General features: G+C 40.4%; 2 protein-coding genes across 7 annotated transcripts in view; one reads left to right on the top strand and one right to left on the bottom strand.

The window, feature by feature from the left end:
• Positions 1-6,388, top strand: part of NDST2 (N-deacetylase and N-sulfotransferase 2) — an 83,727-nt gene extending 77,339 nt beyond the window's left edge. For all 5 annotated transcript variants that reach the window (XM_060769168.2, XM_060769166.2, XM_060769167.2 and 2 more), the window contains 6 exons: positions 209-332; positions 936-1,110; positions 1,351-1,521; positions 2,831-2,940; positions 4,645-4,747; positions 4,879-6,388. In XM_060769168.2, coding sequence (XP_060625151.2) covers positions 209-332; positions 936-1,110; positions 1,351-1,521; positions 2,831-2,940; positions 4,645-4,747; positions 4,879-5,004 — 809 coding nt within the window. In that variant the 3' untranslated portion in view covers positions 5,005-6,388. The remainder of the gene's footprint in view (positions 1-208; positions 333-935; positions 1,111-1,350; positions 1,522-2,830; positions 2,941-4,644; positions 4,748-4,878) is intronic.
• Positions 6,389-11,768: 5,380 nt separating this feature from the next.
• The window catches only part of ZSWIM8 (zinc finger SWIM-type containing 8), a 48,664-nt gene continuing 32,715 nt past the window's right edge, over positions 11,769-27,717 (bottom strand). The window contains exons 20-26 of one of the 2 annotated variants that reach the window (XM_060769172.2): positions 25,650-25,873; positions 21,364-21,846; positions 20,344-20,512; positions 18,593-18,766; positions 16,943-17,062; positions 14,821-14,999; positions 11,769-12,809 (exon numbers count right to left, since the gene is read on the bottom strand). In XM_060769172.2, coding sequence (XP_060625155.2) covers positions 12,606-12,809; positions 14,821-14,999; positions 16,943-17,062; positions 18,593-18,766; positions 20,344-20,512; positions 21,364-21,846; positions 25,650-25,873 — 1,553 coding nt within the window. In that variant the 3' untranslated portion in view covers positions 11,769-12,605. The remainder of the gene's footprint in view (positions 12,810-14,820; positions 15,000-16,942; positions 17,063-18,592; positions 18,767-20,343; positions 20,513-21,363; positions 21,847-25,649; positions 25,874-27,717) is intronic. The other variant, XM_060769173.2, reaches the window with a different exon arrangement.

The raw sequence follows: 27,717 nt of genomic DNA, 5'->3' as shown, positions 1-27,717 counted from the left end.
TGAGTCAAGCTTCACAGTTTAGCTCACCTTGCCCACCCCATTGTCATGTTGTCTGACACATTATGGTTGTCCTGGGACCTTGCCCTCCTCACATGTTGAGACAGTTTTGGCCCACAGCAAACATTTCTATACACCAAGAAGTGCTATTGGCAGTAGAATCCCATTGTCATTCTGACGAACCCTTTTTGGTGTTTTGACTTGGCTGCAGGCACGACAGCTGTACACTTCTTTTTGTCCATGCACCCAGCTGTTACAAGTAACTTCCCAAGTCCTACCACCTATGAGGAGATCCAGTTCTTTAATGGACCCAACTATCACAAAGGGATTGATTGGTAAGTTCAAGACCTTTGTGCTCCCTGAGTTTTGGCACTCCCTGATTTATGATGTGCTGTGCTCTGTCACATTTAGAACATTTCTAATTCTAGCTAACTAGACATTCTGGGCACTCTTCAGAAAGTTTTGGATAAGAGATGCAATCTCTTCCCCAAATACACTTCGTTTTTGTTCTTCATGGCAGCCCGCACTACCTTTAAGAGTTTAGTCTGTTGTTCCATTAATCCATTTAAGAGATTGTAAACAAAGGGATTATACTTTACAATAAAAAGACATGGGAACTAGTTTGTTTGGGTTTTTGATGGACACATTTTAATGGACTGCCTTTAGGCAGTTCTGTAAAATCAGTCTGCAATCACCATGACGTTTAGCTTCCTGCCAGCAATAAAATAGGTTGTACTTGTCTAGTTGTACTTCTCCATGAGGTAAATCCTTACACTGGTACCGGTAGAGTCCATGATAGCTTCAGGCTTTGGTCTGTGAACCTAACCAACACACAGAATTCCACTCACAGGCTATTAGAGGCCAACATCGTTTTGTCTGAGTCCTTCAAGCATCCTTATATGTTTATTTATGCCGCCCTGACTTTCTTTACATGACAGGTACATGGAGTTCTTCCCTATCCCTTCTAATGCCAGCACAGACTTCATGTTTGAGAAAAGCGCCAATTATTTTGACTCTGAAGTGGTACCCAAGCGAAGTGCAGCTCTCCTTCCAAGGGCCAAAATCATTGCCATTTTGATTAATCCAACCGACCGAGCCTACTCCTGGTATCAGGTACATGGTTTTTATTGTTTTGGCTTGTTTCATGTGTTTATATGTATTTAGAAATTATATTTTACTATTTAAAATAGTTTTTAAACTTGTTTAAGATTATTTAATTGAACACCCTCCCAAGATCTTTGGATGTAGCATGGGAAGTGAATAATTTCATGAATAAATTACATTAATCCTTGTGTTTGGTATGTTGGAAAGAACTGTGTGGTCCTAAAAGGCTCCCTCAACGTGTCCTTACAGCACCAGCGTGCCCACAGTGACCCTGTTGCCCTCAACTACACCTTCTACCAGATCATTTCTGCAGGACCCCAGGCCCCATTAGAGCTGCACAACCTACAGAGCCGCTGCCTGAACCCTGGATTGTATTCCACACATTTGGAGAGGTGGATGACCTATTTTCCCTCTGGACAGGTATATCAGCATTTCTGAAGGCCTTGGTTATCATTAAAACGGGAGAGAGGCTTTATATGGATTATGACCTGAGGTTGATATTTAATATTCTTTTTAAAAATACTTATGGAAGATTTTCCATCAGGTTTGGATAATTTATACCGTACTCTCCAGAATAGCAAGTAAATTAAGATAATTTAAATAAACCCAGTAATTGTTTAACACTTGCAGACTAGAACATAGACTATATAAATTACACAGGTCAAACACAAGACCCATGGGTCAAATCTGGCCCACCACATCATTTCATGTGACCCACAAGCATTCAATGCCAGGGCAACATAGTACATTTCTACAGTCTTACAAACAATCCTTTGAAGGCAACCATAAGACTAATGTGGGCCTCAGTGAAAACGGGTTTGACACCCCATATTTGTTTGTTTATTGATGACAAGAAAAATGGATTCATCTTTTACATTCTAGAAGAAAATCAGCAAAAAAACCAAAAAAACAAAACACTTCATATTGTTTAGTAGATATAGTCCAAGTTGCAGTCTTCAAAGCATTGCTTTTGTTGGTCCATCTAAATCAGTGGTTCCCACCCTGTGGTCCGTGGACCACCAGTGGTTGGCATGAACTAAAATATAATCCGCAGCCTCACTGTTACTACACCGTTGCAACGAGAGTGACTGGTCTCTTGAAATCCTCTTATAGTGCCGAGCATTAACAAAATCCACAGATAATAACACAGCCCAACCCATTTTTTTCTTGGTGTAGTTTTAAGGCCTTTTCCTAGGGTTATTTGGGGTGCCGATTCAGAAAATTGCACTGGATAGACCACACCAGCTATAGATTATTAAATATGGTTTTCTGTGAGTGAGCAGATGGCAGCTACTGGATGACATATGTTCTGTATCAGAAACTAGAGTGGATGTGGTCTATCCAATGCAATTTTCTGGATCAACAGCCCAAATAACCAAACTGAATCTAAAGCTGACCAAAACCTGATTCCTAACCCTTTTGGTACTAATGTTGGAGAGTGGTGCCTGTAACAAGTGGTCCCTGGTCAAGTGATCTCTGATCAAAGTGCCCCCTGGTCAAGTGGTTACTGGTAAAAAAAAAAAAAGTTTGGAACCACTGATCTAAATCATATTGCTTTCCCATTTAGCAAGAAGGATCTAAGTGATTTGGAGCGCACAAAATACAGTATAGAATTTCACGTTTTTAAAGTCTATATCTCAGTAGTAGCACATGTGAGGCTTTGCTCCACCAAGGGCCAGTTAACTAGATCTGAACCCCTTGTTGTTTCTCCTTTTCTGTATCCATCCAGATTCTGATTGTGGATGGACAGGAACTCCGACTCAACCCCTCCGCCATCATGGAGAACATTCAGAAGTTTCTGGGGATTACACCACTGTTTAACTATACCCAAGCACTCAAGTAAGGGTTGTCTGTCCGTATGTCTATGTTATTTCCTTGTATAACATGAGGCATTTCAAGGCTGATAACACTGTAATAGCTACTTTCTCTGTGATGATGGTCTGGTTCATGGAGAACCGTGTTTTTTTTAGAGAATGAGCAATCTCTAAATCTAGCTTCAAAGGTGAATTGCTGGCACATTCAACCACTCTTTCCCACCCCAGATGTTATGGGACTATAGACACCTGAAGCAAAAAGCAGGAGAGTAGTAGGAAAGAAATAGGTTGAAGTGAGGCACATTGTCATCTGTTTCTACTCTAATAAACCCATGTCTGACCTGGGCCTGAGATCGCAGTAAATTGCAATCTCAGGACGCATGTGGAAAAAGGTATTTAAACAGAATATTCTAAATTTCTTTTTCTGTAAACTGTTAGTGGTTGGCTGCATTCTTCTGCCTTTATTGCCCTAATTTGCTCTTCCTTCCTTTCTTGTACTTATATTTGAAATCTGGATCATCTTTCTCCCAAAAATGGAAGCCAAGATAACTTAGAAACTGAAAACACCCTAGGTACAAATAAAAAAACAAAATAATTACAACTGAAATATATATATATATAAAACCACCTCCTTTTGATGGATTGTGTTTAGAGAAGTACTTTTGTTGTAATGGTTTTATCTTATTGCGAATTGCCTTGAGCATAACTGTATGCCTTGAAAGGTAATGTAAAATATTTAAATACTTTCACTTCTTTAATTAAATAACTGCCAAAATCCCTAAAGTTTGAAAAATATGGTCTGTAGTCCAGGTCAGGCCCATGGAAATGTATGAAGTCTGGTCTGTGAAAAACTGGAGAACTGTGTTGATTAAATTATCTGTTCATTAGATTTTTCCATTAATGTGGCTAAATTTCACAGATTTTCTATTAATAGTGAATTTAATAAATAATAAATAAATAAATAGTGGATTTAATAAAGCATGCATCAGTGCTTTTTCTTTGCTAGATTCAGTGAGATAAGACATCTCTACAAGGAATATGAGGATTGGAGGAATGCATGATATGGCTCTGTGTTGGCTGGCTTGTTCTGTGAGAAAACAGAAGGAAATAGCAGAGAGTGGGCAGTTTGCTCAGCAAGGCAATAATGTCAAGGCTTTTGTCATGGCGAGCCAGATTCAGCCTGCAGGCCTTGTGTTGACATATGTTATTGGAAAGGATGAGATTTCATTCAAGTTTCCTTAGGAAACTAGAACAAAGTTCCATCTATATAAATAAAAATGTTTGTTTGTGGGATTAACATAACTCAAAAACCACTGAACCAATTGACACCAAATTTGGACACGATACACATATCAGGCCAACGAGTGACCATCACTCATAAAAACACAGTGGAAGGGACTTAAAAAGTCAAAATAATAAAAAATACATTACAACACATGCACAAAATCACATATATACACATATACACAAATATATATGCACACAAAATACATATACAGAGACTGGGCCACAGCAACGTGTGGCAGGGGACGACTAGTTTCTCATAAAATTTTAACTTCTCCTTTTCTGGCAAAGGGGCAGAAAAATTGCCAAATTAGGAAGTTGCATACAAGGATAGAATAGCAAATTTGTATTGGAAAGCCACAGTTTTAATAACCAAAGCACTCCAGCTTGAAAATGTGTACATGTACAGTATATACCATTATATAAACCTGACACACCTTTTCAGGTTTGATGAAGCGAAGGGATTTTGGTGCCAAGTGGTGGAAGGTGGGAAGACAAAGTGCCTGGGGAAGAGTAAAGGAAGAAAATACCCAGACATGGATTCCTCAGTGAGTAGTCAAATAGGGATATATTTTCCCCTTGAAGAGCATGAGATTTGACTTAGCATTCTAATGGGGGAAAACAGAAGGATGACGACAATCTTTTATTTGTGTCTTTTCTCCTTTCTGGACGGCTGCAGTCTCGCATGTTCTTGGCGGACTTTTACCGTGAGCACAACATGGAACTATCCAAGCTCCTGAGCAGGTTTGGGCAGCCCCTTCCCACGTGGCTCCGAGAGGAACTCCAGAATGCCAGCTGGAGCTGAAGGCAAGGGCCCAGCCCAGAGCCCCTGAACAGATGGATGCGGGAGGAGGATGCCGACACCCAGCCACCCACTCGCACGCACACGGCTGCCATCTTTTCGCCATGAAAGTGAACCAAAGGATGGAGCAGGGAGAGTGCTGGCCTGAGTACAAACTATGCACGTTTGAATATTGATGGGTTTGTTATATATGAAAGCTACTCCATGAACAGAGTCACATGTGGTATTGTGCTATCCTGACCCTCCACCCCAGAATTTGAGGATTGATCGACATAGGCATGCTTGTGACCTGTAGTTCCCCCACAAGAAGGAAGCTCTGTGAACAACAAAAGCATGCAAATGTGTAAAAGGCTACTGGGACATTTCTTACTAATGTCCAAAACACTCAGGGAGCTCGCAAGTGAATGTCTTAATATTGTAAATGGAGTGCTCCTTTTTGTGTGGCTCATAGGGTGATTTTTCCACCATTAGTATACTTGGACAGCAGATGGCTTTTCTCTGATTGTAGCCGTAATCGTTCAGTTACTGCTATCCTTAGGTTGGGGGTTGGAGTGGGAATGATGCACAAAGAGGCAGTAGAAACCTACCTTGTCCTGGAGGAGGTTCTGCCTGGGATGGGAGCAAATGATGAGGGAAGCCCAATGGTGTTAACATTCACAGGTTGTAAAAGGGTAGTGTTAACTTTCAGCTAATGGCTGCAATGGAGAAAGAGGGTTCCCTATGTGCAGTGCAGGTTATTCTTGGGTAGTGGGCTGTTTAGTAGTCCCACGCCATTAATTTTTTGGCACGGCATGGAAATTATGAAACACGGATCAGAATTATTTGGCTCTAGCAAGTCTTGGGATCAAATCCTGCCATTTCCTCTTTGCAACCACTATCTACGTGAGTGGAAAATCACAGAAATCCTGCCCATCCCTCCAAACATGCCTTATATACAGTGGCAGCTGCTCAAAATAGGTGCCAGGTTCACTGGGGTTTACGTAGCAGCTGATTCAGATGGGAAGAGGCTGAAGGGCAATTCCGAAAACTCAGCATGCCCATTCTAACCGAGAGAATAGTGATTTCAGCCAAGCTTATATACATTGAGCCTTAGTTATTGTACATTTGAATGGTAATTTACCATTGTTTGTAAATATATAGTATGGACTATATAATATTTCATCCAATATGTCCCCAAACAAAGGGAAGTGTTGTTTAACCAAAAATGGAACAAACGAACCTAAAACCCTGTGGCTGAAAAGAGAAGCAAGTGCTGTGCTTGCTGCACTGGATTCATGTATAATGTCATTCACATTGAATGATAATATATTCTTGGCTCTTGCAGCTGAGCACAATGTCTAAATAAAGGTTAGACGTAGCATTTGGAATCAATAAAGGTATTACTTTATTTCTTTTTGGTTGTAGTTTTCAGTTGTGCTGCCGCATTCCCTGATTTAAACTGAAGCCACCTGTGGACACAAGGCAGACGTTTCTACATGGGGTTATAGGTGACTGGACTATAGGGACTCAAATAATAGCTACAAGGAACAACATAAATGTTAGACATCTTTAAAAAATGGTCAAGTCAGCCATCACAAAGGAATGCCACACTGAGGAGGGAAGATGTTGAAACCTGACCAGGGCTTGCTCCATGTGGCATATGTTGTGAAAACACTCACAGAGGTTATCCTACCATCATATTGAACCAGGTCCATGGGGAAACCTGCTCAGATAATGTGGCATTATTCCAAGACAGGAATTATATGCCAAAATGTGACAAAATAAGTCATTTATTTAATATTGGGGAGGGTAAAAGTTAGAGTGGTTAGGCCTTTGATTTGACACCGCATTGTTTTCCTCTTGATACTTCCCAACATTTTTCATTTATCTTCATTTTACAGAAGTTTCCTACTAGTCTCATCCAGCAGTGCTAGATTCTGGCAGTTGCCGTCTCAAAGAGCTGAAAATGGGGAAAGGGTCCCTATTTCTTATCTAATGTATACTTGGGAATCCACATTAAATTGAAGACACTCAAGTAGCATTTACACTATAGAAACCTCCCACTATATTCATCAAGGTGTTTAATAACAAATGTCCAAGCAAGCTATAAAAAGCCATGTGGACTTTCTTTAAAAAGTGGATGTCTGGCCCAGTAGGTGTAAACCAATATAAATATTTTTTTAAAAAACAACTTTGAATAATCTGTGACTAAAGCAATAGTTTACTAATGTATTCAAATGTATAACAAGAAGAAAACCAATGAGAGAAGTTCTGGCATTCTCCAGAGACATTATAAAAAGAGGCTGTTTGTTGCTTTGCGTCTTCATTATGGGAAATCTAATATATTTTTGCAGACGTCAACTGAAGCACAAAGTCAAATAAAAGATGATGTTGCACTAAAGTAACAGAGCAGCAGATCTAATATCATTCACCTGAGTTCGCTTAATAGTCCACAAGAGTGAGTCTACTGACTATTGTCGGGCTAATTACAAAAGAAATATATTGGAGTTAACTTGTACAAATAAAAAATATTCAGGGAAGCATTTAAAAAAAAACTTGAAAGACAGGTCTTACTAACAGTTTAATGTTGCACTTAAGATGGAACAAAATGGATCTCTTCATATTGTTGAAGGCTTCCATGGCTGGAATCACTGGGTTGTTGTAGGTTGTTTTTTTGCTATATGGCCATCTTCTAGAAGCATTATCTCCTGATGTTTCGCCTGCATCTATGGCAGGCATCCTGCTATAGATGCAGGCGAAACGTCAGGAGAGAATGCTTCTAGGACATGGCCATATAGCCCCAAAAAACTTACTACAACCCATGGATCTCTTCCTTTTTTATATCAGTAATCTTGTAGTGACAGTATATTTAACAAAAATATGCTCAGATCCACAGTATAAATTGTCTTACACCAATTCAGACTATTGGTCACTACATTAATATGATGCTTACCAACCTGGTGCCCTCCAGTTATTTCAGCCAACAAAAATATTGGCTTGCACTCTTGGTAGGGCTGAATGTATTTGGAAGAGTAATAATATCTCAATAGGACCACGTCATCACTTGCTAGAAGCAGAGTTAATTTTTGCGCCTCTGGTGCAAAAGCCTATTACCAAGTTTACAATCATGACTTCACTATTGATGGAAGGTGGCTAAAATCACTATGTCTCCACAGGTGTCCTGGTCAAATGTTTACACAAAACACCAGCAGAAGTGATGGTCACCATATTTGTTTTGCATAATTGCTTAAAGGTGAATGAGTACGGATTAGTTTACTGGATTTATTCCCATATTTTGCAAAAGCTGGCCATCATTTACATACAAAATTGGTTTCCCAACAACATCCAGCAATTTGCTCTGGTAGTGCAGCATCCAAATACATACCAAATAATTTTATAGAACAAGCAGGTGATTTGCTGCATGCATCATTACTGGATAGGCCACTACGGCCCCCAATCAAGTAAAGATCAAGACTGAATATGCAGAATACTGGTGACGCAACTCATTGAGGACTGGGAGGCACCGAATGCCTAAAACTTTGCAGCCTGTGCAGAACGGAATAGTGTTTCAGACAGATTAACAAGAACACTGGAAAACAAACAGCACAAGAACCACAGCAAACAATCTCATTCTTCCTACACAATATGACAGGCTGGATTAAGACTCTCAGCTAGATCAATAGAGCATCTGTTGTCCTTGGAACTTCTGCCAATGCAGAAAACAGTTCAGCACAAATTATTTACGCAATACCTTCACAACATTATGTTTAGTGTCGTTCACAACTATGTACTATCAAATATACACATCATTGCCATCAAAGTATTGTTTCAAAGTTTTGATAATGTTTTGACCAATGTGGACTTCTGCTATAAGCAAATAAGGCACTATTAGCTGAAGTATTGCTGGATTCAGAAATGGCTATTATGCACATCGCTGAAGGGTTCTCCTTATTTCCTGGACAGTTACTTGTTTTTTCCCAAAAACTGGGCATAATGGAATAACATTTAATTGCATCTCTTGCATATTGATTATTTATACAGAGGAAAAGGAGAGTGGTGCTTTTTACAGTAATAAACAGCTAATGCATAAAAGGAGTTGCAAAATGGTAGACAAGTTATAAGGTGTATACAACTATTCAGTTGATCTAACAGGTGAGTTGAGGGAAGGTTTTGGGACCAAAGTACATAATATGTTATGTAGAATCATAGAATTATAATGTTGGAAGAGACCTCATGGGCCATCCAGTCCAACCCCATGGCAAGAAGCAGGAAAACTGCATTAAAAGCACCCCTGACAGATGGCCACCCAGCCTCTGTTTAAAAGCTTCCAAAGGAGCTCTCCACCACACTCCAGGGCAGAGAGTTCCACTGCTGAATGGCTCTCACAGGACCTTCTTCCTAATGTTCAGATGGAATCTCCTTTTTTGTAGTTTGAAGCCATTGTTCTGCATCCTAGTCTCCAGGGCATCAGAAAACAAGCTTGCTCCCTCCTCCCTATGACTTCCTCTCACATATTTATACATGGCTATCATGTCTCCTCTCAGCCTTCTCTTCTTCAGGCTAAACATGTCCAGCTCCTTAAGCCGCTCCTCATAGGACTTGTTCTCCAGACCCTTGATCATTTTAGTTGCCTTCCTCTGAACACATTCCAGCTTGAGGGTAAAATTTAAGGGACAGTAACAAAGGATGTCAACAAGCTGTGAAGTCTGAAAATGGCAGACAACATAAGGATCATCCTAAGATAAAACTCTGAGAAGTTAACAAAGATTAATGCTTTATATGGCAGGTCATAAAAAACATGAGAGGCAAGGAATAATTTACTTCCTTTCATCTTTTTGGTGCTATTTGTACAACTGACATGAATCAAGGAGGCCTCCCTAAAAGTTCAGTGGAACCTTTTGCAAGCCTCTCTTGCACAACCTATTGCTGAAGTTACCAAGAAGCAGCACTGGCTATCTTTGCAGAAATGGCAGGACAAAATTCTGTGGCACCAAGGAATACTATTCAAACACATCACTGTCACCACATAAACAATAAGATGTCACCTGAGTGTGTATTTTCTTCAGATTTCCTCCAAACTTTTCAGCTTATAAGGGGCTAGCAACAATCTGTGGATAAGTCTACCCAGGGTTTCAAAGTTACTCATTTTACTATCATTTCTCAACTTATGTGGTACATCAATTACAACAATATTTCAACGTACATGTGGTAGATTTCACTTTCTGGCTCAATCATACCAGTACTGGATTCTGTGTAATCCTTTTGTTTACAGTAAAAACAAAAGTCTGGAGAAGTAGCCCAAAATAGGAAATGTTCATGAAACGATCTTGTACTTACTATTTATACATGCAATTGGCTGGGACAACATGTCATTTTTGTTTGGTTTGGGGAAATGCATCTTTTCAGGAATCAAGCAGTGCACACATCAGAGTGAGTACAAAGTCCTACAACAAAATAACCAAAACACCAATCTTGAAAAACTGCTGAAAAAGCAACTGTTCATTTGGTTCAATAGTTGTTTGTATGATTTAAATAGACAACTGTCAGTTTTCTTTTGCAATTAGCTAGACACCAAGCCATATTACAACTAGATTGTAACAAGCTGAAATGTGAAACTATTACTGTGAAAGATGAATAGAAGTTTAAGAATGGAAATCTGTGAAAAGGCATCAACACATCAGAGATCTAGTAGCACAACTTATTGCAGATCAATTGCTAGATGTTGAGGCCAAGGGTCTGCAACGAGTTAACTGTATTTACAAATGTCATTTAATTGTGCATCAATATGTCCATTCTCAATTAACCATCATCAAAATGAAAACATAAAATACAGCCCTCTGCTGTTCCCTTGCCACAGCACTAGATATTGCGTGAATGCACTTAAGTCCTGCAACTTTCAGGATCTCCGCACATGGAGAGCTATGTTCTGTTTGAGATCTATATGTTCCATTGAACATGATTACAGAGCTTCTATCCAGATTCTACAAGTGAACAGGAGAACACCAGCACGGGATTATTAGGAGCTCCAAAAGGGTAACTGGGCCACAAAATAGTAAATGAAATCCAATGTAAGAGCAAAGTCATACATATAGGATTTGTTTCCTAAATCCAAAACTTCAAACATATTTCTATGGAATCAGAACCACACGTGACAATCCAAAACACAGCATGGTGCTGCATACAGGATTGAAACTATTAACTTTTTTTTATAATAGCGAAATAAACAATATTAATCATAGAAATGCCTCCTTCCTTATGGGTAATGGCAAGAGCACTTGGGTGTTTTTGTTTAGAAAAGAGATTAACAAAGAGAAAATGGGTGTTTTCTTCTCAAGCAAAACTATTAGACTTGCTCTATCAAATCTATGGGCAGAAGATTCAGAAATCAATACTTCCCATGGTCAACAAAGTTAACTGGCTTTATAGGGAAAGGATACAGATGCACATGTTGGTGTCTTTCAGCAGCTATTTATCATGATCACTAACTAAATCCTCCATGAACAAACCCATCCATCTCAAGAGATTGGCTGTTTTCTTCTTCTGTGACCTTCCTGGAACAATCTAATTGGAAACAGGATGCTGAGCCCTTTTGATCTGATCCAACAGAGGAAAACAGACCCTCTTCTCTGTTCAAAGTGACTATTCCAGTGCTCTAAGTTCAGTCAAGTCAGCTTGGCATGCAAATGCAGAGCACCTATTCTACACAGACATGCTACTCCAAGTCACTTCTAGTTCCATTTTATTATCACCCCCTCAGGTTTTAATGCAAGTAAGAAGAAAAAAGTCAGTCTAAGAAAATGAGTGTTTTAATCAGGAAACTGAAACAAGGATTAAGAAACCGATTACAAGAGAGCCAACATCCCAGCCAAAGTAAAATGACTGTACAACTCAGAACCACCATGGTGAGGCTGTCCTCTGAAGTTTGATGACAACATTATTTGGGGCCAAAGTCTAAGCAGCAAGGAAATGGCAGCGGCCTGTTCAATTCCTGTCCTGGATCATACAGATGTTGCCTTTGCTCATCCAAAGCCACAGGACCGGCTGAGGGAGTTTTCCCAACTTCAGACGGAGCTCCTCTGGGCCGCTGCTGCAGGAAGAAATGGCGAAGGTGGAGACCTCTGTGCAAAAAGCAAACTCTGCCTCTCCTGCCCCTAGGATGCGTGAAAATTTTTTAGAATCTTATAGAAAGTAGTATACATATTTATAAATGCCAAAATAAATATTTTAAAGAGACAGGCTCCACCCTACCCCCTAACATGCATGTGTGTGCACATGCCCAACACACAGACACACCATCCATTCATAAAACTGCTTTCACACAGAAAGGGTACTGAAAAGCACAGATCAAGGATCAATCAACTAATTTCCCCCTACTTTCTCTCTCTCACACACACACATACACACACCGACTTTCTTGCACTCCCAAAGATTTTCTTCACTCTACCTTTTGGAGGGGAGAGAACAAAAAAGGTGGAGTACAGACACAATTGCATGGAGGAGGAATGTCATGGTATAAATACATCATATCAGTGGTTTCCAACATATACAATAAAAAAAGATCCCATGGGGAAAGATGCCATAAAGAGAGCTCTAGCTAAGGAGAAGAGGGGCCGACCCCTAAGCCATCATGGGGAGAAGGTGGTCATTTCCAGGGAGACCCTTTGCCACAGATCCTTCGTCTGCTTGCTGCGCTTCAGGTTCTGGAGGATGTCGTTGAACTGCATCATGCCCATCGGGGTCAGGCAGAAGGCGCTTCTGGCGCTGCGAATGGCATTCACAAAGTCATCGTAATCCGCTGGAGTGAGATGGATCAACCGGTGATGGATGTACTAAAAGACAGCACAGGGAAATGAGACTGAAAATCTCCCCAAAGTTTCACAACCTTTTCAAAGTGTGGCTGATTAGTATCCTCTCTTGCAGAGGCATAAAAAGTCTGGCAGGCATCAGGAATCCCAACATGGAGCTTAAACTACTTCTGTAAGGCCAGAGGCCAGATTTTCACATCGAGCATCTACCATGAACTAGGCAAAGTCCAGCAGTGGCAAAAACAAAACCAGTAAGGGTGAAAGATAAAGAAAGAGGGCAGGGATGAAGCCAGAGGTGAAGTGAATGGCCCCACGCTTTCACTGGAAGGAGGGGCTATCTCCTTCCTGATTAAACCTGAAATACCTCCTCTTACCGCAGACCTGCACAACCTGTGGTCCTCCAGATGTTTGGGCCTCCAACTCCCAAAAACCTTAGCCAGCTTGTGCAATGGTTAGGAATTCTGGGAGTCAAAGTCCAAAACACCTAGAGGGCTGCAAGTTGTCCTAGAGGCGTCAGTATATGGAGTTTGTAAACACAACATAAGGGAATACACACAGCACATAGGTCTCACGTTGCTCCTTCCTGCCCGAGGTAGTCAAACATAACTAACAGGTTTCTACACTTTTCATCTTTTAACATCTTTAAACAGGAAATTGAAAGTCACCTGGGAAGGTCAAGAACTTGAACATTGCTTCCATCCTAAATATCTTGGTGTCACCTTAGATCGAACACTAGCATATAGGAAACACTGCTTGAACACCAAGCACAAAGTAGCTGCACACAATAACATCCTGTGGAAACTTACTAACAGCACATGGGGTGCAGACCCAAAAATCAGCCCTGGCCTTGTCTTACTCAACTGCCGAGTATGCCTGCCCTGTTTGGAAAAGGTCTGCCCATGCAAAGCAGGTGAACATAGCATTGAATGAAACATGCAGAATAATCACAGGATGTCTTAAACCTACACCTGTTGTTAAATTTTACAAGCCAGCTGGCATTGCCCCCCCCCCCCCGATGTACGGGAAGTTGCTGCTAAATGTGAGAGAAATAAGGTTGAACACTGTGAGAACCACCCACTACATGGCTACCAGCCTCCTCCCAGTAGACTCAAATCAAGGAAAAGCTTTAAGAGAACCATTACCACTCCTCTTGGTGTCCCCCCAGCAACACTAAGGCTATCCCTCTGGGCAGCTCAACCAGGAAACCCCAACTGGATGGCCCCCCATGAGGGTCTTCCTCCAGGGGCAAACTAAGAATGGGCAACTTGAAAGTCCCTGAACAGACTCAGAAGTGGAGTGGGCAGATCAAAAGGCAACCTGGCAAAATGGCACTTCCTAAAAGAATCCCACACCTTGTGTGACTGCGGAGCAGAACAGACAACTCCACATCTGTATGCTTGTCCACTATGCCCTGCCTCATTTACAGAGCAAGAATTGTTGGAGGCTACAGACAATGCCATTGCTGTTGCCCATTTTTGGTCAAAAGATATTTAGCCACCTGCACTCCTCCTATTTTTATCGGTTTTATACTAATTTATACAATGCTTTTGATAGGAAATAAATAAATCTTTTAACATTTTTATTTCATCTTTTCCCCAAAGGGACTGAAGACAATATAGTGCAGCTAGAGTATATCTGGTACAAGATCACCCAAGGCCAAGTGTGGTTTTAAACCTGGGCCTCATCAAGATACAACACCCTGCTCTGCAACACATTTACTATCATTTACATTCCACCAGGAAGAAACTATCAGCAGACTAGAGAACCCATAAGATAGATACAAACAAACAAAAACTTTGACAGAAAGAAAAGAAATAAAATACCATCTAGGACCATCAAGCACAATGAAGAAGAAAACATGTTTCCTGACTCACTACTTTCTGTAAACCATGACATAATTTTATTTTCAGCCAGCCTGGATGGGGTTGCTTTCCCATGGAAATAGAGCAGGATCATAGCTTGAGTGTGATCTTGGATCCAGCACTGCTCCTAGAAAGTACTACTTTATCAGTTGAGTAGAAAGGAGAATATATACCTGTATGTAGGCCTGCTGGCACCTCTGTACCAACTGGTGGAAGGCTGGTGTGCGCAGGTGGTTGTGAACGTGGGCAGGATTGAGCCTCTGCAGAGACTCCATGATAATCTCTTGCAGCACAAAAGGGCTCAAGACCCCCTTGGCAGCACCAACACAGAACTGATGCACGTAGTTGACGCCTGAAGAAAGAAAGAGATGATTGAAATGGGAAGGGGGGAGGAGAGATCAGTGGAAGTAGGTCAGAAATGAAAGAGACTATCCCAGACAAAGAAAGTAAAGACCACTTTCCTCCTACCCAGTAAACGAAAGCAAAACAACTCCGAGTAATCATCAGTGGTAAAGCTCAGGTCAGACAAGAAAGCAATGAGTCTACCACCCTCACTAGCAAATCAAAACAAGGCGAGGGAAAGACAAACCATCTAAAAAGGCAGAGGCTTTCACAATTTTATAGTTCTGAGCTGTGGCTTGTTTCCAACCTGTAAACAGTGATCCCCAAAGGCTGTTAGACTACAGAACACAAAGGCCTGAATACAAAGGAATACCTTTTCTGCTTATTTCATTCCCATGCACAATATCAATCAATTTCATTTTTTTTTCTTTTTCTCTACATGAATGCAAGAGGTTTGATATAGCAAATATACCCAAGTATAAGCTGACCAAATATAAGCCGAGGCACCTAATTTTACCACAAAAGCTGGGAAAATGTATTGACTCAAGTATAAGCCGAGGGTGGAAAATGCAGCAGCTACTGGTAAATTTCAAAATAAAAATAAAATAGCAATAAAATTACAGTAGGTTAAGTTTTTGAACATTTACATAAAACTGTAATTCAGGTTAAGACTGCCCAGCTCTGATTAAACCATTATTCTAACCTCCTTCAATGTAAATTTGCTTACGTATCCTTCCAATAATAATAGAGTAAAATAAAACATGTAATAATAGTAATAAATATAAATAATAATAAACGTAATAATAATAAATAGAGTAAAATAAAACATGTAATAATAATAAAAATAGATTAAAATAATAAATGTAATAATAATAGAGTAAAATAATGAAAATGTAATAATAATAGAGTAAAATAATGAAAATGTAATAATAATAATAACAGAGGAAAATAATACATGTAATAATAACAATAATAAAAATAGATTAAAATAATAAATGTAATAATAATAGAGTAAAATAATGTAAATGTAATTATAATAATAATAATAATGATAATAATTATGATAATAATAACAGAGTAAAATAATAAATAATCTTGACTCAAGTATAAGCCAAGGAGGGCTTTTTCAGCCTAAAAAGGGGGCTGAAAAATTCGGCTTATACTTGAGTATATACGGTAATTCTCAAGCATTGTTTGTGGTTCAGGAAAGTTTCAAAAATCCATTTGTGGCAAAAAGCAGTATTTTTGTACATAAGACAGTCTATTTTGCAGAAATTCACGGGTTCGTGTTCAAACAGATAAGTGTCCTTCCACAAAAAATATATACTTCCTGCTCAAAAATAGAAGTATTGTTGTTCAAATGAATTTCCTTGAAACCTGAGGAACCTAATGGCTCTTACCTTCTTTGTCAGGAGAGTATCTCAAATAACATTTATTTATTAAGGATGCAAACACTGTATTTTTCACATCTCTGTTCATTACTGGTCTTGATGGATAGAGCTTCTGGAGCAACATCTCAGAACCCAAGTTCACTACTACTTCCAAGTGTTTGTGTATGTGCCTTCAAGTTGTCTGTCGACTTATAGTGCCCCCATGGCTTTCATAGGCTTTTCTGAGATGAGAAATATTCAGGAGTGGTTCGTATGAAATATAAATGTTGCATTTGTCATTCAGTGGAAATCTCCCATTCAAGTATTAACCAGAGCTGGCCCTGCTTAGCGTCCAAAATCAGGAAGGATCTGGTGCCTTTAGTTTGAGAGAAATCTGAAAATTATATTTCAGCTGAAAATTTTCCAAAAAGTATCTTGGAATATTTGTGAATTTCTATCCAGGGAGTTACATATGGATAGTCTCAATGAAGAAACTTGTTAGCTTGATGTGATTATAAGAGACTGGCAGAATATTCTGCCTTGGAATAAACAGAATTTGCACTCTTCCTGACTCAGAACTTACCTAATTTGGCAGCTAAACCCAGGAGCCATTTCACATCTTCTGTGTACGGTGGGCTGCGTGAGAAGTTGTTGGGGTGGTCATTGTGAGCTCTGCGACCAAGCATCTCCAGGGCCAACATCCCTGCAGGGAAGAACCAATTCAAACATTGTCAGGTGAACAGAATTAAAACTCACAAGACTGAAGGACCAGCATCAACTCACTCTCATAGAACGGGCAAATATCTTGGATTTGGAATGGAACCTGCAAGGCTTAGCTAACCCTTTCACCACTTTTAAAGACACATTCTCATGCATATATGGTATGAGAGAGGAAAAGAAGCTTGTTAGAATAATCTGGAACAGAGAAGCACTGGGTGGGGAAAAATGACAATATCAACCTGTGTCATTTCTGTCTCTGGTACCAAATAATGCCCAGTAATATGTTTACTTCAATACTTACTTACTTAGGCGATCCCTCGTTGGCCGAGTAGGATAGTCTTCCAGGAACAGTGTTCTGGTGGGTCCATACCAGGTGACTGTGGAGCCCTATTCTTGATCTGCATCTTCTCCCGCAGTGAGGGCATCGGTTTCCAGGTGGAAGACGGTCCCGGTTGGGGTTGGCTTGATGTGCCTTCCTCTTAGCACGTTTCTCTTTTTCGCCCTCCATTTGTGCCTCTTCAAATTCTACAGCACTACTGGTCACACCTGGAGCGCTCAAGGGCCAGGGCTTCCCAGTTCTCAGTGTCTATGCCACAGTTTTTAAGGTTGGCTTTGAGCCCATCTTTCAATCTCTTTTCCTGCCCACAAACATTCCGTTTTCCATTCTTGAGTTCGGAATAGAGCAACTGCTTTGGGAGACGGTGGTCGGGCATCTGGACAACGTGGCTGGTCCAGCGGAGTTGATGGCAGAGGACCATTGCTTCAATGCTGGTGGTCTTTGCTTCTTCCAGCATGCTGACATTTGTCCACCTGTCTTCCCAAGAAATTTGCAGGATTTTCCGGAGGCAGTGCTGATGGAATCATTCCAGGAGTTGCATGTGACGTCTGTAGACTGTCCACGTTTCGCAGGCATGTAGCAGGGTTGGGAGGACAATAACTTTAATACCGAAGTTCATTTTTCTTTTTTGGCCGCAGGGTGGTGACCCTACTGGACGCGGCAGTCCAGTCAGGGATAAGAGAGTTTCTATCTCTGGTACCAAATAATACCCAGTAACATGTCTACTTCATTAACTAAGATACATATACCTGTAGCACTTTATAACAATGTGCTGTACATTGTTATACTCTCACAATCATGTACGGATTCAAACCGAAGGCTCCTTCAATCCTACAATCCTTATGATGTACGCCTCTGAATTCCTATTAAGAGTTTTATCTGCTCACCAATCCAGTTTATCTTACATTTTGTTATCTCTTTGTTAAATTCAATTCTATGAGCCTTCCAGTATTGCGGTAAAGCTATTGCTGCCTTCATTATACACAATTAACAGACATATTCAACTCCCACTTTCCCTCATTCTCTCCACTAAAAGATTCTCGGGGCCATATATTTCTGTCTGAACCAAACCATCTAAGATCATTTCAGAACCCAGGTGATCCAAGCAAAGGAATGATTTCAGAGATAATAGCCTGTCCTCGAATGCCAGCAAGAGCCATAATGAACTGTCCTTACCAACTCGGTAGGCAGAGTGGAGGTAGTGCAACCCTTGAGGACTGACAGGCTGGCTGTGTTGCTCATCCTCAGAAGGAAAGCCCCCTGTAACAAGGGAGCTGGGCTGGGAAGACAGGCTTGTCAAGGTAGTCCCTTGAATGGCTGGGAATGTAGACCCTGCATGGACATTTCCTACTGGAGAGAACAAATAACAGCACAAAGTGGAAGATATTGACAGCAAATAACAAGAAGGCCTTCAACTATATTGTGCTCTAATTTTTTAAAAGTTATCTGTTGGCTCTGCAACAAATCTGATAGAAACAGGATGAAGCTGAATATGCCCTGGAAGCTCTAACGGCAGACCACTTAACTATCTTCTTTTCTCCCAATGGCAAGATCCGACTGCACTATCACTGTTTAAATATACTGTGCACCAGCTCCAGATTGGGTGTGTGTGTGTGTGTGTGTGTGTGTGTGAATTAAGAGCATTTCCACCCTCAGGCATGCAATTCCAAGTCTTCAAGTAATATTGATAGAATTTAGTCTGAGAAGAGGGACTCTATCTCATAGGGACTGACACTTCTTTACTTCTAGCCCCACTACCAGTCCCAAGAGAGGCAAACTAATATCCCTCTCAAAGGTTCCTGAGCTTAATTCATAAGGGTTTCATTGGTTCTTCTTCTCTGAAACTTTTCAAAGGCACAGAAGATGATACGGTATCCTTTTACGAGTCACCCAAAAGGATATGCAAGTTCACAAAATAGAATGCAAACTGAAATAAACAGTGAATGGAATATCAGTAGTCTGTTTTAATAATGTTCTAATCATGATGGATTTAATGAATTGAATGATTCTATAATCCTATATTTTTTCAGTAATTATAAAAGTGTCAAGCAATTCAGTATTTCAAAATTTGAGATCTATAAAAACCTAGTTATTGATTCCTTAGAATTGACACACTAACGTTTCCAAAGAATTCTTCTATTAAATACAGTAGGTCTTTGTCGTAGAATAGGTTCCCACAAAAGTCTTTTAGTGCCTTTAAAGAAATATACAGTGACACCCTCCCTTTTGAGTATTTCATGTTTTATAATGTTACAATTTGGAAGAAAACAGATTTATCTGTTACTACTTGATGTACACAAACATTTATTTTCCAGCTTCTAGTACAGGCAGTCAAGTTGCATTTAAATGGTAATTTGACATATACTTCATTTTTCTCATTCTAATATAAATGTAATTTTTTAAAAGTTTGCTAACTTTTAACAGGGCCCCCTGCTGGCGCAGTGGGTTAAACTGCTGAGCTGCTGAACTTGCTGAATGAAAGGTTGGTGTTTTGAATCCGGGGAGCAAGGTGAGCTCCTACTCTTAAGCCCAGCTTCTGCCAACCTAGCAGTTCAAAAATATACAAATGTGAGTAGATCAATAGACAACGCCTCTGCCCGAAGGTAATGCCGCTCCATGCAGTCATGCTGGCCACATTACCTTGGAGGTGTCTATGGACAACACCGACTCTTTGGCTTCGAAATGGTGATGAGCACCACTGCCCAGAGTTGGACACAACTAGAGTTAATGTCACGGGAAACCTTTACCTTTAACTTTTAACAAATGCATAAAACTTTTCCTAGAACTTTTATCCCTGTTTTATACATATTGTATTATTATTATTTGATACATAACAAAATTAGTACATGTACAGAAACAGCCAGAAACACTACCACCACCACCACCACTGTCTTTCCTGCCTTCACACAGCAAGAGAGAATACTCACTTGCTACATTGGAAGAGAGTGACAGCCCTGTCTCGGCATGGTATGGATGCACAGCAATCTGTGTCATGGATGGGACAGGCACTCCTGGAAATGACACTGCTGTGGCTGCCAAAGACGGGCTAGTGACTGAGTAAGGGTACTGGGCACCAATGAATGCTGGGTGGACACCCTGCAAAAGAAAAGAGAACAGGCTAATTTGGTCTCACACCCAGGACACAAGGTATTGCTTTTCAAGAAGTTGCCTCAAAACAGCCCATCTAATAGCCTAAGGTGGAATCCCACAATACAATTTCATCCCTGAAGCCATAAATGCATCCCACATTTGGGGAGAACATTTTTTAAAACATTATTTTAAGAAGGCACAAAGAGACAGTTAACCTAACATAATTTGAGTACACACATAATAAAGAGAAGGAAATTCCTCTTTCCTTTTACAACAAAGATTTTGTGAAGCATGCTTTCAGGTAGAATGCAGTGTCAATAAAAGTTAACTATTATTTATTTATTTGAAACATTTATATCCACCCTTCTCACCTAAAGAGGACTCAGGGCAGAGCAAAACAGATATACGGCAAACATTCTATGCTGGAACATAAATAAATATAAATATACACTATTCAAACCCTTTCTTTGACACTCACTAAAAATGGCAGCCTTGAAAACAAGTTACCTCAAACCTGTTTATTATCATCAATAATGAAATTCTTCATCATTAAAAAATATATTCTTTGCAAAATAAGAGAGATTCCAGAACAATATGGGAGACCAAAGTGATGCATCCACCAAAACATAGGAACATTGATCTCTAATCATTATTGTATCCAGGTGACATCAGCAATGCTTTTCTTAACTTGCAAACATATACTACATACACAACACATAGGTTTAATCTGTAGAATCTCCAGCGAAGTGGTTGGAAACACCTCTGCTTGCTTTCTTGTCTCCCCACCTAACCTGCAACATTTTGGGGAAAGAAGAGAACTGCCATCTTAGATTCTTATCCCAGAGAAGATAACTTACTTGAGGATAAGCTGTGCCAGGCACAGGGAAGACTGCTGGACGTGGCATATGTTGCATTGGGTGCCCAATGTACTGAGGGTTGCAAGGGATATGGGTCTGGAGCGTGGTATAGGGATGGAGACCCTGGGTGTGTGCGTGAGCCATTGCTGGCCCTGCCATGGTGTGCTGCTGGTAGATGGTTGACCCCACGGATATCACAGGCACCACTGTTGCTGCTGCTGTCACTGCAGCTGCCACCGTCACTGTTGTGGGCTCTGACGTCACCCTTGTATCTGCCAGTCCACGGACTGCCTCACAAGACGCCCGGGCCCCACTTGCACTGCATCCGGTGGCCCCTTCCCTCTGGGCAAGAGTTCCTCCAACAGTCTGTTCATACAACCAGTACCACTGGTGAGCCACTTCAAAGAGGACCTCAGGATAAACACCACCCCCTTTGGCTGCTTCTTCTACTGCCAAGCAAGCTTTCTCCAGCATTAGATTATCCTGTAACAAAGATAATAACCATTATTCAAGGGAAGGTTGGGGTGTTGTTTCTGATGACAGCTTCTGACATAAGGTGTATTCTAGAAATGGAGAGTGAGCACTGAAAATCTATTGTTGAAGGCTTTCATGGCCAGAATCATAGGTTGTTGTAAGTTGCTCTATAGTCATGTTCCAGAAGCATTATCTCCTGACGTTTCACCTGCATCTATGGCAGGCATCCTCAGAGGTTGGGAGAACCTCACAACCTCTGAGGATGCTTGCCACAGATGCTCCTTGAACATGGCCATACAGCCCAAAAAAACTTACAACAACTCTATCACTGAAAAGGGCACCACTATGGGCAACCACACCTGAGCTGAGATGGTACAGGTACATAGATCTTAAAAGACAGAAAGGGGGCAGGCAGTATGTTCATTTACCTACTGAAGCATAAAATCTCCATGATCAAACTCTCTCTCAGAGATGGTTAGTGTAGGTAACATGGAAAAAATTAAAACAATTCATCTAGTGGCTCTAGTAGACTAAAATAACTTTAAATTTTATTATCAGCTGGAAAAAAATCGATCACCCAAAATCCATTTCTAGTGTGTTCCAATTAGGTATGCAGCATTCCCATTAGAAAAGTAAGACTGCAAAATAATTAGTTAAATCTGAGTATACTATGCCTTAAACCAGGGGTCCTCAAACTATGGCCTGAGGGCCGGATATGGCCCTCCAAGTTCATTTACCTGGCCCTCGCCCAGGGACAACCTAAGTCTGAAACGACTTGAAAGCACACAACAATCCTATCTCAACAACTAACAGCAGATCCACACTTCCCATTGAAATACTAATAACTTTATATTTATTAAAATTGTTCTTCGTTTTAATTATTGTGTTGTTTTAAAGTGTTTTTTGCACTACAAATAAGATATGTGCATAGGAATTCATTCATGTTTTTTTCAAATTATAATCCGGCCCTTCAACAGTTTGAGGGACTTTGACCTGGCCCTCTGTTTAAAAGTTTGAGGACCCCTGCCTTAAACTAACATGACAGCTATGCTTTATAAATAATTATAGAATTAGATCTTGATTTACACACACTTAGAATATATTCAATGAAACAAACCCAATCTAAATCTCAGTTATGCAGTAAAACCTAATGTCTTATATATATTTTAGCCTTTATGACTAAGCATGGCTTCCCAACCTAGTGTCGTTAAAAAAGGAGAAGGTTATATATTAAATAAATAACTTTATTAACTTCAAGCCCGAGAAAGTATGAGAAAAAATAATCATTTCAAATAAAAAGTAATTTACAAACATCAAAATCATGTATAGGTACAGTGGTAAGCCATATGCAAATCCAATATGTGTTTTTGGAAATGTAAAAAAGTAAGAGGTTTCTATTCACCTGTGTTTCAGTGAGCAAGTGCAGAGCAGAAATAATGGAAGAGCCACTATACCAGTGGTTCTCAACCTGAGGTCCCCAGACGTTTTGGCCTTCAACTCCCAGAAATCCTAACAGCTGGTAAACTGGCTGGGATTTCTGGGAGTGTAGGCCAAAACACCTGGGGACCCACAGGTTGAGAACCACTGATTTGTACATTACATATGCAGAACTGACACAGTTACCTCATCTGAGCTCCAGAACACTCCAAAGCCCAGTTCTAAAATTTATTTATTTATATTGTTAGCAATCTGTCTTTCAATATCTCAAAGCAACTAACAATAAATATAAAACAATGCTAATTAAAAACAATGTGACTGATAAAATTATAAATATAAAAAGCAATTAATTTATGCAATTAAATCAAATAAGCATTAAAATATTAAAATCTAATAAACTAAACCACTAAACTAAATCTTTGAATGAATGTCTTTTCATAATGTCTAATATGTTTCATTATACAGAAATGATTGCAAGGCGTTAAATTAAAAAAAAACCATTTGTGCATGTATGTGTGTTGGCTGGTTGATTTATTTGTACAATTAAGGCTCCTACATGGCTTGATGGATCTGAACCAAACTTGGCACACATACACTTTATTATCCAACTTAAAATAATTGGGGGGTTTGAATGCAAAAACCCACCCTTTTCAGACCCAGAGCAGAGAGAAAGTAAAAGAACAAAACAGAACATTATTGGCTGTGAAGTGGCTCTCTGCCATGTGACTGAAAAACAAAGGGAGTGAAGTGGATTGGATATTGCTAGGTGACATGTGTATGAGGGGAAAGGAAAAGGAAGAGAAGGGGAAAGAAGGAATAGGGAGGGAAGAGAAGAGAAGGAATGGGGAGGGATGGGCAAGGGGAAGGGAAGAGAGAGGGGAATGGTGTATGAGGGAAAGCAAGGAAATAAGGAAGGGCAAAACAGAAATGCAGAAGGTGTTTGAGGGAAATGGAGGAAAGAAAGAAAGAAAGAGACAGAAAGAGATCCTGCCCATCACTGCCAGAGTGTTGCCACTGAGAAATTGTGAGGTCGGCCTTCTCAGGGCTGGAAAAGGGAGAAAGCAGTTGGGCAGCAATTCAAATGACACCTGGATGCTGGGTACATATGCTAGTTATATAAAAATGAGCCTTTTAAAATTATTCTAGAATGACCGTGCAATGCTATTTGCATTATTCTCTTCAAGCTAGTGCAGCACTTACACTTGACATATGCCTACTTTCAAGCTAATTTATTTTAAATTTGGGATCTTGTTACATTATGTTGAGCTGAGACATTTAATATATAGGTACCGTAAGAAGCTTCTTTTTGTTAAGCCATTGTCCTTTATCTAACAAGTTTTTAAAGCACCATTGGCATTGAAGGAGGGCTGGAAAAACACAAACTTTTTTGTGTTGGGTTGCAGAAGTTTGCCTGTAGTAAACACTGTAATAAAGTTCGAACACGGAAACAGCAAGAATCTGCTTTAGCTGATCCATCGGTGGCTGTGTGTTCCCCCTTACAACAGACAAGGTGAACAGCAGCTGCCCTTGGAATCCCTTCCTGTGCATGTGTGAACAGCCAAACAGAGACTCAAGGGGAAAACAGATAAGCCTCACCAGTTACCTGGAACACTTATAAACATCTGTAAGTTTGGCCACCAATATGGGATTATTTAAAAAAATAGAAGCTAGTGAAAGAAAAATATCCCTACTTCTGTTTTGGGGAGAGCTTTAAAGTGCTCTCTAGAAGATTTCAATTATTTTTAATTATTAATGCAATGGTTACCTGACCTGGTTGTTTCATTTCACAAACGCATATGAATAACAAGTCTGCTGAAACATGTTCAAGCTGCTCTTCTCTTTTTATTATGCAGGAACCTATCCCTATTCTTTCCACATTATTTCTGCTTCTGGTGCCAAAGTTTCTGTAACAGAAGTCATGGCCAGGAGCACATCTGCTTCCTTAACTGAGGTGCACCTGTATTATAAAAATATAAAATAATACCAAGACCTTTGGATAAGAAATTCCCTTTTTGACAACAGAGATTCCCTATCTACGTAAGCCACACATAGAGAAGTTGATGTATATGGACGAACATTTCACTTTTGAACTGATAGCAGCTCATTCGTTTAATACAGCACTCTCATAAAAGTGTCAATTTTATCCACACTGAAACATCTACTTAAGAAGAACAGATATTCACCCCTACATTACAGAAGCAATAAGGATCCCTGCCAGCATAGGGTTCCTTCTACAAGGATAATTTACCCCTCCATATATTTTTGGGAGTACTAGTCTTAGTATCCCTCACTATTAACTATGCCCAAAATTATCTGGAGGACCACACGATTCCCCAATCCTACAGGAATAGAGTGATGATCTTTGAACTGCTCACCTGCTCCTTGCACTGGACCAGTGCTCTTTGTATCTCATTTGGGTTCAAGGCATGAGCATGTGGCAAGCAGCTCAATGCCAGCTCAGCAGCCGCTCGCACCATATTGGAATCCCTAGCCCTTGATGCTCTGTCTGCCAGCGATGCCACTTCAGGAGGAGTCAGATGCCCATCCCAGCATTCCACCAAGATGTTCAAGGCTGCACTGCCAATCTCCATGGCTTGCCCTAGAAACCAGAAAAAAAGAGAACAGCAAATATTCTTGTGGTACCTTTGTAGTCTTGAGATTAAAGGACAATGGAGCAAGAACCTGGATCTATCACATGCATTAAGGATTACATGCACATTACTTTATGAGTGATAATACCCAAAGTGTAATGGACTAATTTAAATAGGTTTCAAATCACTTCCATCAGCTGAGAAAAAACCGTACCACTTCAAACTGAACTACTTAGAAAAGTATAAAATAATCTCTGTTGGGTTGATCAAAGGTCTGATAAGCAAGAAATGACAGCAGCAGAAGTGCCTGTGATAGTCTCTGGGCCCTTCTAGACAGGCCTTATATCCCAGGTTTTCTGTTTATCCCACATTATCTGGCAGTGGAGACTCACATAATCCAGTTTAATGCAGAAAACCTAGGATCAGATCCTTGAGTACAGAGCCTATCTGGACAAGCCCTCTGTGAAAGTGGCTTCCCAACAATTCCAAGATTCCTTTTCTCATCTGCAGTACAGGTGCTCATGTTTATGTTACTAATGAGAAAACACTGTATTTTATAGACCAAAGTTTTCAAAAACTTTGTAAAAACAGGCAAATATTCTGTGTGGTGTATCCATAATGTTACATTCTTTATTTCCGTAGCTAGCCATAGAAGCATTTCCATTCACAGTTGGAAAATACAGAATGAAATCTATTTGGATATACCATATTTCCTTGTAAAATAGTCATCACCACATAGTAGTCGCACCAACATTTTTTGGGGTGGCAAAACTAGTATTTTGTTGGTTCCTTGCATAACAGTCACAACCCTTTATCCACCTGTCCACACACCTTCCCACTTAGAGCTATGAGGCTTTATTCAGCTGGGCAGCTGAGTGAAGCCTCATAGCTGGAAACTGTTTTACTGCCACCACGTAATAGTCGCACCCCCCTTTTTGTAGCAAAAAAAGTGGGGAAGCCTGACTATTAAGCAGTTAAATACAGTAATGGCATCTGAATTCAAAAGCTTACCAGACAAATAGCCACACATGTATATATGCTCAATAAAATTCTTAATGTCATTACTCATAGTATAAGCATTACACTGATTTTATCTTGAATGCTTAAAACAGATACAACCACTGCAAACAATTTTAAATTTTTCGACACACCATGGGCCACACTTTCATGTACAACAGAGTTCCAGTTATCCGAGCTCTGCTCATCCAACACTCCGTGTTAATTCACACCATCATGTGGCCGATTGGAAACATTGCACCCTTTGATATATGCTCATGAGAGCAGCTTTCCATGCGCAGGGAGGGAAGGGAGTGATTCAAAAGAGAAAGAGGGATGGGAGGGAAAGAAGGAGAGAGGAAGGAGGGAAAAAGGAAACACTATGGCTCTCCTCTCTCTCTCTCTCTATCTGTTCTTGGTGCACCCAGAGCCTTGCTCTTCTCTGGAAACTTATCTCCAACCCAGCCTTGCTTCCAGATCGAGGGGGGGGGGGGTCATGGCTGGAAAGGGGGAGAGAAGCATCGTGCCTTGGTGGGCAGAGGATCCCCCCTTTTTTCCTGAACACACACACAAACACACACACTTTGCTCCAGATCCTCTCTCTCCCCCTCCTCTTCCTTTTTCTCCCCCACACACTCTCTTCTCTTCTTCCTCCTCCTCCTCCCTCTTTTAATTCTGACAGCCTTGCAGCAACTTGCACTTCTGGTCTTCTCCTCCTCATCCTCCTCTTCTAACGCAATCTTAGAAATGCAAGAGACTCCCTCCCTTAAGAGGCTATCCAGCCCAGCCCCATTCTGCTAGGCTGGAAGGCACACGTCTGTGTTGGGAGCTGTTGAGTGCCACCCAGCTCCAGATG

The sequence above is a fragment of the Anolis sagrei genome, chromosome 3, assembly GCF_037176765.1.
Source record: "Anolis sagrei isolate rAnoSag1 chromosome 3, rAnoSag1.mat, whole genome shotgun sequence".
NCBI classification, from domain to species: domain Eukaryota; kingdom Metazoa; phylum Chordata; class Lepidosauria; order Squamata; family Dactyloidae; genus Anolis; species Anolis sagrei.
The sequence above is the reverse complement of the archived record's forward strand: the minus strand, read 5'-3'. Positions and strand labels throughout refer to the sequence as shown.